Source organism: Manis javanica, chromosome 3 (genome assembly GCF_040802235.1).
Source record: "Manis javanica isolate MJ-LG chromosome 3, MJ_LKY, whole genome shotgun sequence".
Taxonomy (NCBI): Eukaryota; Metazoa; Chordata; class Mammalia; order Pholidota; family Manidae; genus Manis; species Manis javanica.
The window spans coordinates 61638845-61655308 of record NC_133158.1 but is presented as its reverse complement, the minus strand read 5'-3'; the positions used below and the strand labels follow the sequence as shown (position 1 = coordinate 61655308).

Below are 16464 nucleotides of genomic sequence, written 5' to 3'. Positions count from 1 at the left end.
AAGTTGCTCAGTACATATTCGTCCTTTTCTCCTCCCCCTTCCCTTCAGGATGGGGGTACAAGATGAGCAAAAACTCAGGGGCGTCAAGTGATGCCCTGTCTGGAGAAAGCTCCATGGACTGGCACAGGTGGAGCAGGGCTAAGGCTAGAAGGGGACGTGAAGCCTTGAGGAAAAAAAGTGTTTCCAAAGGCTTTTGTGTGATTGGTTATCCTCTCTGAGAGGGTCCCTGGGCCCCAAGAGGTCTTTTGGAGACAGTCTGTTATCTCTTTCCATCTCTCCTTCCTTCCTTCCCTCCACAACTAAGAAAACCCCATCTGTCAAACTGGTCTGGAAAAGACACTAATGGAGACTCCAGCCTGCCTCCCTGCCTATGACTGGTGGCCGTCAGAGCAGAACAAGGGAGCTCAGAGCAGGCAGCCAAGGGCCAGAGGGACATGCCAGAAGGTTCTGGGCCAACAGGTCTCCTCACCTTTCTCTCCGATGGGGTTAGGTTACCTTAAAGTTTCTCATCTCCTTCTATAATTGTCCCGAACACAGAACTTTACCTTTCTTAATAAAATGCTTTTCTTTCTTTTGAACAGTAGCAGTGGGTAAAAGAAAAATAATTAAAGACAGTTTTGTAGGTTATCTAATTAAAAATTTAGTAACTGTGGTCAAACCAGTTCTTCTACTTTTGACTAATCTAGGTGAGACACAAAAAGTAAAAGAGATATGAAGTATTTCGCTTTAAGTAACACTTTAATATTGACAGATATCGATAACTCCAAATGAAAAAAATAAAGGATCATTCAGTGAGTTATCTGATTCAAGGCTGATGGAAGGACCACAAACTAGATCCTTCTAAAAGTGAAGGAAGAGCTAATGGGCTGACTTAAGTTATAATAATCCTCCCTGTGTTCCCTTCAAGAAATGCTCTTTGGGGGGGTGGCCAGAGTAACCATAGCTGTAAGGAAACCTGATAAATGAAAATCCAAATTACCCTAAAAGATATAAGGATTTGCCTTCTTTTACTGAAGAACTTTTTAGTAGTTAAATTTTCATACATCTGAAATTTAAGCTTACCTACAAAAATTTGTTTTGCCGTATTTTTGTTGTTGTTGTTGTGAGATGGCAGCAAACCTATCTCAGAAATACACGGTTCTGTGAGTTAAGGCTGAGCTGTTGTAACAGAGAGAACCAAAATTACAGGGGCTCAAACAAAACAGAAGTTGATTTCTATCTCAAATAACTGTGTGGAGGTAGGTGACTGTGCTCCAGGAAGTACTCTGGGTCCAGGTTCCAGCCACCATCCCCAGGGATATTGTCCTCGCCTGTGTGGTCCATCTGCGCTCAATACCCCCACACCCACATTCTTGCCTATGGGAAGGCGGTCAGGGGAGGCAGCCAAGCAGCTCCCATGAAGGATGGTCCCAGAAAGTGCACCCATCATTTCCCACTTCTGCCCCATCTGCCAACAGTTATGTGCCACACCAGCCTTCAAGGTTGAGAAATGTCACTAGCTGGACAGCCATGTGCCCAGAAAAAACTTGGGGAGGGTTCTCTTTCAAATTAAAGAAGAGAGTGGATATCAGGGGACAGTTAGCAGCCTGTGCTCCCATGGTCACCACTTCCTGCATAGTGTGTCCTGTGTGGGAACCTGACAGTGCCCTTCTCTTTTGACTACAGAGCTGCTTTTATAGCTTAGAAGTACCTGGCAAATCCATCAGTCAACAAGAATTTACTAGACCCAACGTCCCTTAGCAGATAATTCTAGGAATAGATACTGCCTCTGTTCTGAGGAACTTAACCCAGAGATAGATGCCATGTATACATGAAAAGAAAATGGTAACCTGAGGACTTGGCACCAAATAGGGAGTAAGAGTGAGAGCTATAGGAGGTGGAAAGGAGAGATAGTGGTCTGAGAAGGTCCAAAGAGGTGTTATTAGGCTTATGCCTTGAAGAAAGGATTAGATTCGAATCACAGGGAGGACCAGAACACAGAAGTATGAGGCCTGCTGGTAGAAGAGTGGACATGTGGCTGGGCTGGAGTGAGGAGGCCTTGGAGCAGGGGTGTAACAATCTGAATGAGTCACATTTAGTACAGACTGTTCCTCCACTCCTCACAGTAAGAGAACGTATTCACGGTCACGGTCAGTACACAGAAGACCCTGAGTTCTACAAAGAGAAACACACACACTTCCAACGAAGAGATCTTAGTAGAATGCTAAAATATATTTTTAAACAATTATGGATGCATTTATCCTTTTTGCCCATAGGTTTCACTTCCAAGAGTTTATCCTAAATTATAATTAGCTGCACAAGTACAAAATATATATGCATTTCACAGGCTAATTTGTAACAGCAAAAGACTGGAAACAACCCAGACGACTGCTGTCAGGAGACAGGGTGGAATAACCAGGGTGCATCTGCACCCCTGAGTCCAGTGGAGCCCATAGCTTCGTGGGCCCTACTCCACATGTCCTCAGACTCCTGTGCACGAAGAATGCATCCCATCTCCAGCGTCTACCTTGCATTTCTGGTTTCCTCCCTCAGGGCTTTTTCTGAAGGGAGGCCCTCACCCAATCCTTGCTTAGGATAGCCCAGAAGTATAGAGGATTAACTGGGGCAGCCCTCAACCAATAAGGAGAAGGGAATCAGTGGATTAATGATGCAGCCTCCCACCCTCTGGAGGAGTCTTTGTGGGGCACATTCCTCATGGTTCCTCAGAGGGCCCCCAGGGATTGTGTTCCGGTTGCCCACTGTGTAACCAGGTCAGTAACCTAATCTCTCCTGACTTTCTTCCATCACTGTCTCTGCTCCTCACTCCTGCTTCCTGGACCACCTTCCAAATAATCTACTTGCTGCCAAGACCTTGACTCAGGTCTGCTTTGAGGGGAACCCAAACAAGCCACATTCTAAAGAACGGTCTCCTTATAAGCTCCAAAATATAATATGGCCTAGATTTCATAGCAAAAAAAGAGCATAGAACAGTCTATATCATATACTGTACTTTGTATAATAAAGGTGAGACATAAAAATACATACAGTACAAGTATCTGCTTGTATGTGCAAAAATGAACTATGGCAGAATAAGCCAGAAACTAATAAAAGTGAGGGTCCAGAAGAGAGAGTGGAGCAGAGGGTGTGGGGCAGAGAGGATGAAGGCAGAACTTCCCTGAGCATACCTTTGTATACAGCTTTAACTTCTGAACTCTGTAGATGTTTTACATCTTCAAAAATTAAATTAAATCGTTAGAAATAAGCCTGGTTTGTGATGGGTGGAGGAAAATTGCCCTGTTGTCACTCCTGAGGTGTTAGTAGTTGAGACACCAGGATGCTGTCCCTGGGTCTGACGGAGTTTCGAGGCCGGCTCTGTGGTGAGACACCTTGAGCTAAGTCACCAGCGTAACCAGTGGCAATGAGCAGAGTTCGCTCATAACCAATGACCCTTCCTGACTTTGTGCTGCACATGGGACTCTGTCCCGGTGCTTTGCCCCCGCCGTCTCTTTTACACTGTAATGCATTATCATGTGTTATTATGCCACTGAACCAAGATTACAAGATTCATTAAGAAACTAGAGTTTGAACTCATTTTCTTTAATTCCAATGTAAGTAATAATAACATTTTTGAGGATTTGCTATGTACCCAGCTCCATCCAGGTACTTAGTCTTTTTTCTACCCTGTGAAAACAGCCTTGGACAATGAAAGGGGACCTTCTTCCTGCACAAAAGTAGAGGCCAAACTTAGGGTCTGCTTCCTTCTCCCCTGCCTTGGTAGATGTTTTAGATCAGAACTTAATTACTTTAAATATATCTGAATTGATATGCAGATAACACCTGGGAAGAGTCACCTAGGAAGCTGTCAATCATAATCATAATATATCTTAGTAGCTTGGTGTAAATAATAGATTTCAGTGACCTTAGGCAACATGACTTCTCAGGGTCTGACTTATCTGTGAAATGAAAGGTTAGGTTAGAGCAGGGTTTCTCAACCAGGGCACTATTAACATTTGGGGCAGGGTAATTCTTTGTTGTGGGGAACTGTCCCATGCTTTGTAAAATCCTGGCTTCTGCCCGCTAGATGCCAGTAGCCACCCCTCCCCCCAACCCCACACCCAGCTGTGGTGACCTGAACTGCCAAAGCCCTTGGGGGAGGGGAGCAGCAAAATGGTCCCAGTTGGGACCTCTGGACTAGATGATCTTTGAGGTTCCTCCCATCTCTGACAGTCTGTGAGTCTGAAATGGGAAGGCAGGACATTCTTAGGAAGAGAGGGAAAAGGAAGGGAGGGAAAAGGGCAGTGAGCTGGAGTCATCCAGTGCAGTGACTGAGCTGAGAGCGCAAGCATTCTCTCCATCCTTGTGAAGCAGGAGTCATCCACTGCAGTGACTGAGCTGGGAGTGGTGTCCCTTGAAATGGAATCTCCTTCAGCTGATAACTCTCATCCTCATTGCAGCTTCTGTACCTAAGAAGGTGGGTCTCGAGGATGCCAAGCCAGCACCAGAATCAGTGAGGACAACAGAATGCAGCAAAAGCCTTTCCCTGGAGCCAGGCACCCAACTGGAGGAGAAGAAAACCTCAGAAAGTTCTCTGGACTCTCAACATGCAAGTGAATTACAGAAGAGGCTGGACCCAGAGAAGGTGGTGGACAAGGGTCAAGAGGCTGGCCAGCTGGAGTCCAGTGCTCTGCCCGAGAGCCCCAGGGCCAGAGCTGAAGTGGGGTTTCTCCAGGAGATGGTAAGGTGGACTCTTGTTCCCAAGGGCTCTTGGTACAGCTTAACGTAAGAGTTTCTTGTTTGTTTCTGTTTTTTTTGAAGAAGAACTACTTTCTGCCAAGGGGATTTTAGGAGGCAACTTTCTAATCAGGTCTAGGCTTTTTTTGCAGTGGACTTCTCAGAGGGCTCACAGTGAAGAGAAGGAACCATCGGGCTTGGATTCCCTAGGACAGACCTGGCTGTGAACCACAGCACGCCCTTGGGGTGTGAGGACATTCAGTTCTGGAAGCAGCACAAAACCTGTTTGTCATGTCCCAGTCCCAAATATCACCATCCCTGGGCCCAGCTCTCTTCCTCCAGACATCCTGAATAGACAGTTGTATACACATTTGTAAAATCGTCTGTAAGATTCAGGGTCCATTCCTTCCACTTATGCTTCTGAAGAAGTTGAAACATGATGCCAGAGTGCACTTAAGCTCTTCCACACTTGAGAGGTCTTATGGGATGTCCTTGAATAAGATGAAGGTGTGAGGAGGTTCTCCAGGGACACCCGGGGAGGGGTCCTGCATCGGGAGGCAGTTCTGTGACTCAGATGGGCACCAGCCCTGCCTTCATGGAGCCCACAGCTTAGTAGGCAAAGGCCATTAAGCCTACTTAGGTTCTAGGGTGATGTGCAGTTACGGGGTTCTGTGGGAGCTTATAATGACCCAACAGAGTCAGAGGAAGGAGGGGAGTCACTCAAAGCAGGGCAGCCTTCTCTGAAAAATCAGACATTACACTGAGAACTTCACTAAAAGGGCAGGGGCAGAACAGGAAGGGAAAGTCTTTGGGTAGAGAGAGCAAGAGATGCCCTGACTCTGAGGTGGGAAGGAGCATGAAACATTCAAGGACCAGGAGCAAGGCCAGAGAATGGGAACGTGGGCTAGAGGGAGTGAGGCTCAGAGGGCAGCAGGGGCCACATCAGGCAGGGCTGCTTGGAAGGGATTTGGAGATCAACCTAGGAGCAATGGAAGAATCTTCTGGTTTGTCCAAGAACGGCTTGGAGAAGGGCAGGAGAGGGAGGAGGCAGGGATGCCAGTTAGCAGGTTAGTATGTGGCAAACCGGGTGAGAAAAGGTGGTGGCTTAGACGGAAATGGAAGGCTTCTCAGGCTGTTTGGAAGGTGGAATGAACTGGACTTGGTGAAGGAGGGAATAAGAGTGAGGAAGAAGTAAGAGTCAAGGACACCTCACTGGCTTCCGATCTGAACAAAAAGATGCACTATGGTCCACTTACTGAGATGGTGGAGAGTGGGGTGGAGGGGAGTGTAGATGCTCATTTATTTCTTAGTAGATTAATGTAGGTGTTGAGGAGAGTAAAAGGCAACCCTTCCCTGAAGGAGGGCAGAGCTTAGGAGGTGAAATAGAAATGTATACAAACAAATGCAATACAGTAAAATCAGATCTCAAAAGCACCCCTGCCTTTTGACAAAGTAACCTGCTCCTGGAGAGTTCCCTGAAGGAAATAACTCAAGAGAAAATAATGAACCCATTTCAGTTCAACTGACCTCTTACTGAGCAACTCACAGTACACCAGGCTCCATTTAACCTTGAGGAACCAAGGATGAGTAGTCACAATTCCTGACCTCAGGGAGCTCACGGTCCTTTGGGAAAGATTAGCATCAAATTACCCATAATATGAAATGTGATCAGAGCCAGGTGTGAGGCGATGTCAGGTTGGGAGCAGGTCAGACCTCTCAGAAAGGCCCACAGCCCCGCAGGATGGAGATGGCTTTCGGAAACATTTCTCCCTGGGACAGAATTAGCCCTTGAGACAAGAAATGAGAAGAACTGCCATTTGTTTTCCTGGTCCTGACCTGGCCTGCCTGCATCCGTGTCCTGTCCGCAGCTTTGGGCTTTGGGTAGGACAAGGGAGGAGTCAAACCTAGAGGCTGGACTTGAGGGGAGACAAGACAGCAAACCCAGCAGAGGAGGAGGCACCCCATCACACTGACAGTGGAAATGCGTGGGTAGCAGGAATATAAGATTTTGCTGGTTTTTAAATTTTCCTTTCTTTTAATATGCTTTAAAATTTTTTTGAAATAGAATATGTATTTCTTTGGTATAAGAAAAAAGGCTACATTTATTTGTTTGGAAAGCAGATGTCAGGACAAGAGTTAATATTTTCCTTCTGCTGGGAGAATCTCATCCTTGTGTGCCATACAGTAAATCTGAGGTTAAATGAGAACAGGGGTTGGTTTGTTTTATAAGGCAACCGTGCACAGAGGTTAAGTGTTTATGTGCTGGTGTAGACAGAGCTGGATTTCAATCCTGGGCTGCTACTGTGTGACTTAGGTAAATTGTTTAATCTGTTTGAACGTTAAGTTGCCTCATCTCTGAAGTGGGAGTAGTTGTAATAGTACTTGTCTCAGGGCTGTTGGGACAGTTAAACAAGAAAATACAGTTAAAGTGTGTTCAGGACATCATGAGCACTCAGTAAACACCCACGGTTAGAATTAGTGCTGTATCCTTTATTTGCCGTTGCCCTGCGCCAGTCCCTTCCCTCGGAACGGGAAACAGCGCAGCGAGTCCTGGGTTCGAAGAGGCTCAATTTCTCGATGTTTTTCAGGATGAAGATGATCTGGCCAACGCCCTGATCTGGCCTGAGATTCAACAGGAGCTGAAAATCATTGAATCTGAGGAGGAGCTCTCCTCGTTGCCACCACCTGCTCTAAACATCAGCCCAACTCAGCCAGTTCAGGAGTCCAGCCCAGTCGTGGCGCCCCCGGAGCCTCCCGGGAACCTGCCTTGTGGCTCTGCCCCAGTTCCAGTCTCTGCCCCGCTGGAGGAAGGGACTAGGGATCCATCCAATCAGAGCACACAGGGGGCTTCCGTGGCAGCCAATACAGAAAAGGTCGAGACGACCTGCAGCCTCTATAGATGTGTTCCAGAAAAGGCGCAGCGCCCAGACCCCACCGGCCTGGCTCCTCTGGAAATAGTTCCTTTTGAGACGGCCTCTCCACAGACAAGGGAAGAGGTGGGAGACCCAGGGAATCTGTCTCCGCGGCTCCCGCCTGCTCCACCACCTCCAACTCCTCTGGAGGAGGTGCCTCGAGTCCAGCTATCAAAGGGTGATCCTGAGAGAGAAGGCTCTCCCGGGAATGTGAGGATAAGTCCATATACAGACCAGCTTAAAGGCAGCCCTGGGGTCCCCAGCCTTTGTGGAGGAGATGAGACTTCTTCAGGACAAAGTGAAAAGCAAAACTCAAAGAATGCTGCTCCTGAGGCAAAAGGCTCTGATTGTGCAAGCCCCACAAGGGAGGGTGAGGTCTCCCCACAAGGAGAGGGGCACGCGGCCCATTCAGTACAGGAGCCCTCAGACTGTGATGAAGACGAAACTGTGACAGACATTGCCCAGCATGGCCTGGAGATGGTGGAGCCGTGGGAGGAGCCCCAGTGGGTGACCAGTCCCCTTCACTCCCCGACCCTGAAGGATGTGCAAGAGGCCCAGGGGCAGGGGCCCCAGGGCCACCGATTGGAGAAGAGGCTTTCCCACAGGCCCAGCCTTCGCCAGAGCCATTCTCTAGATAGCAAAACCACCGTTACGAGCCAGTGGGCTCTGGAGGGGACCTCATCTAGCAGCTGTGCCAGTCTTGAGGCAGAGAGGAATTCTGACCCTCTGCAGCCCCTGGCACCCAGGAGAGAGATTACTGGATGGGATGAGAAAGCCCTGAGGTCCTTCAGAGAGTTCTCTGGCCTGAAAGGGACAGAGCCTCTTCCCAGCCAAAAGGGACCAGGTGGATTGCAGCCCAAACCAGCAGAAATCAGCTCGGTCAGCCCAGCAGAGGGGGAGGAACTAGGGACACACCTGGGGCAGAGCCACCCTGAGATGCAGCAAGGTAGTATTCCTGGGCCAGACAGCAGCAAGGAGAGTTCACCTAGTGTGCAGGACAGCACCTCGCCTGGAAAGCATCCCCCCAAGTTACAGCTAAAGAGCACTGAGTGTGGGCCCCCAAAAGGGAAAAATAGGCCTTCCTCCCTCAACTTGGACTCTGCCATTCCCATAATTGACCTCTTCCGGTTTGAGAATGTGGCCTCATTTGGTTCATCTGGAATACAGCTCCCTGAGCCAGGAGACCCGAAGGTCACATGGATGACCTCATCTCACTATAAAGCAGACCCGTGGAGGGTTTCCCCCCAGGACCACCAGGATCTGGACATTGTTGCTCATGCCCTGACGGGCCGCCGTAACTCAGCTCCTGTGAGTGTGTCAGCCGTGAGGACCTCCTTCATGGTCAAGATGTGCCAGGCTAGGGCAGTCCCAGTCATCCCACCCAAGGTTCAGTACACACAGATCCCACAGCCACTGCCCTCTCAGAGCTCAGGGGAGAGCGGGGCTCTGCCTCTGGACAGAAGCCAAGGGGAACCCAGCTCAAGTGGTGGGACCTCTCAGAAACCTGCCAAAGATGATTCTGTCTCCTCCTTGGAAAGCCCAAAGGAAGGGAAGCCAAAGCAAGACACAGGAGCCACTGAGTCCCTCCCAGTGGATGCCACTACTTCCCATGTGTGTGAGGGACACCCCCTTCCTCCAGAACCAGGCTTGGCTAACCTGCTGTCTGCCCAGGACACAGCTGTGCAATGCAGAAAACGCACATCAGAGACAGAGCCATCTGGCGACAACCTTCTTTCTTCAAAAATAGAGCGACCATCAGGGAGTTCTAAGCCTTTCCACAGGTCAAGGCCAGGAAGACCACAGAGCCTAATCTTATTCAGTCCCCCCTTCCCCATTATGGACCACCCACCCCCTTCATCCACAGTGACAGATTCTAAGGTCCTGCTGTCCCCTATCAGAAGTCCCACCCAGACAGTTTCCCCTGGCCTTCTTTGTGGGGAGTTGGCAGAAAACACGTGGGTCACACCAGAAGGGGTTACACTTAGGAATAAAATGACCATCCCTAAGAATGGCCAAAGACTAGAGACCTCAACCAGCTGTTTTTACCAGCCCCAGCGGCGATCAGTGATTCTGGATGGAAGAAGTGGGAGGCAAATAGAATGACATCAGTTCACTTGCTGGTGTTTGGAAAAATGTCATGATTCATCATCTGGAAGTTATTACAGGGCCAACTTGCCATTATTCCAGGCACAGGTTATCCAAATGTAGGCTTACTTTGGCCTCTTCTCTTTCTTCAGCCTTTTGACCATTTATTAGTCCATTTGTTAGAGAGAGGTCAAGGGAAGGATCGATAGATGAAATTTAGATAAATCCATAGAAGCAGCTGGGAAAGGTCAGGTAAGGGAAGAGGACTGCCTCCAGTGAGACTGGGGGCTTGTCTGTGGTGCATTACCCCCCACCTTGTCATTATCTATTACTGTTGAGCATTGGCATTGATCATGTCTTTTGAAAGAAAGTGAAATCCTTTGCCTGTTTTGGAAAATGTTGCTGTTGAGGATTGAAAGCCTCCTCTTTACTTCATGCTTTTTAATGCTCTTTAAAGCATGTGTTCTTTTAGACCACTTTGCTGATAAGCTTTGTACAAGTGTACCATCCAGAAGAGAAGCAGATTTGGAAATGCAAACTAACATACACTTAGACATCCGAGTGGGTGAATTTACCCATCCTCTTTCCCAGGAATCTCTGCAGACCCATCCAAGGTGGCTTCATACACCAGCACAGAAAACCAGGATCTCTACACAAGAGCCAACTCTGAGACTGGCCCAATCTAAGAAGTCTTTCTGGCTCTGGCTCCTGTTAATTTGGGACTCCACCTGCTGTTATCCTGACCTCTGATTTATAAATCCGGTAGCTGGGCAGGGTGGGGGCTGAGCTGAGGATGACCTCAATGAAATATGCTGGGTCCTCACTAGGGTATGCAAAAGTGAAGCAAAGTGATCGGCTTTCTCTCAGGATCAGAGTCCAAGAACAGAAAGTCATTACAGAGAAAAGCCTCACACAGGTAGAACTACACTCCAAATTTAATATGTTTAAATTGGTAGGGCATTAGCAGAAAACATCTCTAGCTCAGCTTCACTCTCCTGCCACACAAGGCTGGGACCAGCAGCACAGGAGAGGATAAGAGGGGAGCCCTGGGAGGGGAGGGAAGAGCCCAGGCAGGGTGGCCATCACTACTGCTTGATGAGAGCTGCCCTTCTGAAAAGGTATTTAACAAGTGGATGGATGCTTTCCTTTCTCTCTTACCCTCCACTGTTCAAGAGCAGACTTGAGGCACCCCTCTCCCTTCCATAATCTATCTCCACCACCCACCCCAGGCACCAGGCTTGCTCTTCTGTCTACAGCAAGCAGAAGCAATAAACCCATCTGTCTTCAGTTAGAACTTCCAATGGTTCTTTCCTTTTCAGTGGGTCAGAGGAAGGAGAATGAATATAACATGCTGACAGATTGTGGGTGCTCCCCCAAAGTCAAAATCCATTAGGGTATCAACACTTTCAGACCTTCTAAGTCAACTATCTAGTTTGAGAAACCAAGAAAAATAGACCTACTTTTAGCCCTATGCATCTCTTCTCAGGTTCAGGCCTGGCTGAACTCTGTCCAGAAGCTCAATCATTGCAGCAATTTCTCCAAGGTTCTGGCAGTACCTCTGGGCAGACCTCACAACCAAGGCTGGTACTGCGCTGGGCAGGGGCTGAACTGAAGCTACCTCCTCCAGTGAGAAACTGGAAACTGACGCCCTGCAGCAGATACAGATTCCTCTCACCTTTCTTTCCTGATAAGCCTTACACAGTTTTGAAATCTTGTTCTTTACCTTTTAACTGAAGCCAGTGTCTGTGGTGGGGATAACTGGCAGGCTAGCTGATGAGTTTTGCTTTCAGAAGGCCCTGAGATGCGTGAGCATAGGAGCAGTTAGCAGGCCTTGAAGTGTTTTTGCATTCTCATTAGGTGAGCGAGACACTGGACCAATACCAGTGAGATGTCAACCCACAAGAAAAGTCACAGAGTGTAGCATTTCCCACCACCTAGGCAAGCAAGGTGAAGAAATACAGTGGTGACAGATGAGAAAGGCCATGATTGGATGTGAAAAGTACATTCCTGCCTTATCAGAAAATGGGGCAGATAGGCTTACTATGAATCTCAGCGCACTGTGGTGTTTACGCTTTGATAAAGACCGTACTCCAGTTAGAATGTAAGAGAGGGAAGGAACTGCACTTTGCTTCACCATCAGAACTCTGAGCCAAGAAATGAAGTAGTTAAGCTATTTTATGATTATGTTAAATTTATGTTTGTAACACCAGAGGATAGATATTTATTTAAGGATAGACTGAGAAGCCTACTTGCATATTAATAAGAGCTCAATTTGAGGCACCTCCATAGATTTATTAAATGACTGCCATGTTCCTTAGACTCTGACATCTTTTGTTTGTAGCATCACCTTCAGGAGCACAGGTCTGTGGAGGTCATCATGAGGCACAGTGACAACTGTCTGGGGATGTTACTCTCTACTCTGAGCTTTCCTAGCCAGTCCATCTGGAAGGCCTTGGATGCTGGCTTACCTTCTCAGTGTCCTGCTGCTAAAATGTGGACTTCTGTGACTCTCACCCAGACTGCCAGCTGTCACAAATTCCCCAACTTCCTGTGGGCTGGAGCTAGCCTGGCACGGAGGAAATGACATTCTGTGGCAAAGAAAACTCATATTTTTCCCCTGAATCATTACCCCAGGTTTCTTGGGACGACCTGTTTGCTCATCCACTTGTGGCTGAAAATGAAGCCCCTGCAAATGGCTGGGTGGGATTCAGACTGCCTGCTCTCACAGGGCAGGGACGCAGGAGGCACTGCTCTCTTAGAGCTACATGGTGCCCCAGAAAGTGCTACCAAATCTAAGTCCCAAAGGGCTCCTTCAAATCAACTTATCAGTCCTCAAAACGGCGGGGTGGTTTTCAATGTTGAATTTGAAGTGAAACAAACGCACATCCTAATGTTGTCTTCCAGTGTTCATGGTTGCTTAAGAAGGTAAAAGCCTATATTTATTGACAAAATGGCCCTCCTGGGCCACCTTTTTCTTTCCTTTTTGGCCAAAATGGACCAGATAGAGGGAATTTGGTTTTTATTCTCTGCTGCACATGGAATATGAAGAGACCTGATCAAGAACCTCATTGATACCGTTAGCCTGATAAGCCTTAAAATTCAGAATATTGGCCAAGCAAAATTTGGGATTGTGGGGAAATTAAAAAATGTGAATATCATCCTCAACAAATAATACTTATCAAGAGCTCATTAGTACTGCACTGGGTACCTTGGAGCTCTTAAGTCCTTGAAAAATCTAATGAAAAAGGGGAGAGAGAGGGTAGCAAATGAAAGAACCTGTAAACAACCAGGAGCAACACTTAGAACAATTAAGTTACCAAATGAAATTAGAAGGGGGGACAATGTAGCAACTAGCTGCTTTTAATAGGATTGTTAATAGTGTCCAAGTTACCTACTGACTTTAATCAAACACAATCGCAATTCTGATAGAAGGTACCAAGGAGACACTGGGTGCTGAGCATTTGCTTTGATTGTTTAAAAAATTAGTGGTGGCTAAGAACAAGTAGTTCTGAGGTTTTGTGTGGTCTTAATTGGTTTAGTTGTGAAGTCCTGTTGACTGTCAGCAAATGAGCCAAGTAATACCAGTGTTCCATACTCTTTGGGAGGTCAGCTCAAAATGGGGAATGACAGATAGTTGATGGAAGTTTTAGAGACTTCCATCATCACAAAAAGGGCGACCTCTTGTTAATGAAGTCATAGGCCCAAGGATATACTGTTACTTTCATGTCTAATGTTTAGCACATGATAATCCCATTTGACTAAAATTGGGTGACACATTTATCTACACAGGCCTTGTATTCCTGCCCAAAGAAGTACTGGGGAACATAAAATTCCTATGTCTGGATTGGGAGAGGTTCAGGTCAGGTCAGGTCAGGCCCAAGTCCCACCAGGATTGAATAGGTCCACATTCTAACATGGCCTGTCCTGTGTGATGACAACATGAACCTTGGGGCTGAGGGTTGCCAGGACGTTAACTTCAGGCACTTCCAGCAGGAAGGTCAGATCAAAATGTAGAATGACAAAGACTGTGTTCTCCTTTGTCAATACCTTTTCCAGTAAAGTCATGCCAGAAGAGGAAGCAACGCCTTTCCAAGCATGGAGAGGAATGGGAGATGGTAGAAGGGTAATTGCCTGAGATCAGTATTGGTCCAGATTCTATAAAATTGGGGGCCACAAAAGATTGCCTGGCATATAGATCATTTAATAGCCTTGAGGTTTGTGAGTAATGCAGGGATCACTTCTCTGAGGATGAAGGATTGTAGCTAAATATAAGAAACTCACGAAGTACATAGCCAAGTGTTTTACTGGATGAATCATAATGCTTTGCAATAACTTAATGCCATAATACTTGTTGGCTTGTAATTCTGCAAGGTAAAGCACTTTTTCAAAGAAGTCTGTTAGAAATCTGCATGATTTAAGCTGTTTGTTGAGCTCAACAAATATGTTTCCAAAGATATAATCTAAATGTTTTTCTATTAAAGTATAAATATTAAATCTACCCATAGAGACATTTAAGTGTAATTAAAAGATTGTTATGCTTTAAAAATGTACCCTAATAAATGATATAAAATATAATGCTTATTATGATGGCACGATGAACCAGAGGATGACACGGGGTCATCAAAATCAGTAATAGAAAAAAGGGGATAAGGGGATCAAATACATAGGGCTTGTTGTTCTGGTTGATGTCATTTTTATTACTTCAAAGTTTGGTCTCACAGCAAAAGTTCTGATGATTTGCTTTGGTAAATTTTTCCTGCTTTTGTTATTTTGCGTCTTCTAATTGTCAAATATTTGCAACTTCACTTACTGTTGCAATCATACAGGTCGCCTGAGATACCCAGTATAAATCAATGGATATTATAATGTAAAAGGAGAAGGAGAAAAAGAAAGCAATTGCTTCCCCAAACTCTGGCAGCTTAAGGAGTTATGTGGGTCCACCTGCACAGATGTGAATTGAATTTTTATATTACTTGAATCAAGGAGGACTATTCTTTCACTTAAGTGATTATGTTAATGATGCTCTGGAGGGGGAAAAACCAAAAGTTTGCTATCCTGGCATATATTATCACAGAAAAGGTATGGAATACTCAGTGGGTCAAAATGACAGGCCCTTAGAAAAATCATGCATCCTAGGCTCACAACCTAGGGATACGTGCAGTGAAAAATACAGTTGCCAAGGGGACACAAATACTAGCATTTTGTCAACAGTATTCTTAGAACTTACACTACTTAGCCCTTCTCCTGTCTTCCTTTATTACTGCCCTATTTGCCTTTTTATCTTATCTGCTCCCAGATTCCCACTGTCCTCTTTCTTGCTCCTGAATCCCAGGCCCACTGCCCCCAGCTGGCAATACCAGTTGCCCCCACTCCTAATCTTTCCCCATTTCTCTAGACTCCTCCTCTCCTTCCAGCCCCAGTCTCTTTGCTGCTGCCTCCAGTTCCTAGACTTCAATAAAACCTGGATACTTCTTTCCCTGCATTATAGGATGTACATTTATCCCAAATTATAAAGAGCCAAGAAAATGTTCTCTGTTCCCATTTCTGCTCCTGCACTGTTGCTTCTTCCCATGTTATACAAAGATCTCTATTACAAAATTTTTGGAATCCAGCTATTTTAACTTACCATTCCTTGTGGCCACAATGTAATCAATGTCCCAGATTTCCCAGTCTTTGGCACCAGGCTCCCTCCAGATTTCCTCTCTACCTCAACCACCACCATTCTGGATGACTTCAGTGGTCCCGAGGAAAACCCACCCCAATGCCCTTGGCACAGTTGCTTACAGTTCCTACCTCTGCTCAATCTTGGCCATTTGCTTCTGGGGTTACACATCAGGCTGTTTCATAACCCAGAACTCGAACTCGGTGATCCTAAATTTCCATATTCCATTCTCAAAATTTCTCCTATTCTTGGTCCTTTCTTTCTTTTACTTACTTAATATTACTAACACCTGGCCCAGCCCTATTCCTTCTGACACAGTACTGCCACCAGGCTTCATTCCTCCTTCCCTAGCCTTTCTGGACCCCAATGTGCATCATCTCAATTCCCACCAGCACCATTAACAACCTTGACCACTGGTCTTTTAGTCACACCTGCTGGACAGACCTCCAAACTAGCCCCAGGACTCTTACTACCCATCTTCTCTATCCTTTTATTGTTTGTATTTGACCTAGGCCAGAGAAAATCATAAAACACGGTATGAGGGCCTTTGGAAATTTATGGTTTACTACCCCAGCAATGGCCTCATTCCCCAAACTCACAAAGGCTATTTCACTATTCTAAGCCCCCTCACTTGAGTCCCTCCCCCAGAGTAATTGCTCCTGTTCACAAGTTTGTTCCATCAGATGTGCTAAGACCTTCCACCAGTACTTTCCCTTAGCCATGTAAGCGTTTGCCAAACCTCGCCTCTAGCTCAGAGGAACTATTTCTCTTCCCAAGGGCTTCCAAGAATTCTCTTTCCAGTTCACTACTCTTAGACTTCCATTTTCTTATTCATTTGAAAGCTGCCTCTTCCTCTACCCTTAAGTGTTGTTACTCCCAGAATTCTGTACCTCCTTCTCTTCTCACTCCACATACTTCCCTTAACATTACCTTACTCATGCCCATGGCTTTTTCTGTTACCCACACAGTGGCATCCCACCCCCATTTTCCCTTACATGGACTTTTTAAATGGTTGGCTAACTGGTCTCCTTGCTTTAAGTCTCACTGACATGCCACGCTCTCCAAACCTAGTCTACATACTGCCGCCAAGTCTAA

The 16464-nt window shown here is 46.4% G+C and overlaps 1 protein-coding gene across 1 annotated transcript in view; it reads left to right on the top strand.

Moving 5' to 3' along the window:
* Positions 1-14512, top strand: part of ARHGAP31 (Rho GTPase activating protein 31) — a 99896-nt gene extending 85384 nt beyond the window's left edge. The window contains exons 11-12 of the mRNA XM_073231596.1: positions 4434-4714; positions 7299-14512. Coding sequence (XP_073087697.1) covers positions 4434-4714; positions 7299-9725 — 2708 coding nt within the window. The 3' untranslated portion in view covers positions 9726-14512. The remainder of the gene's footprint in view (positions 1-4433; positions 4715-7298) is intronic.
* The last annotated feature ends 1952 nt before the right edge of the window (positions 14513-16464 follow it).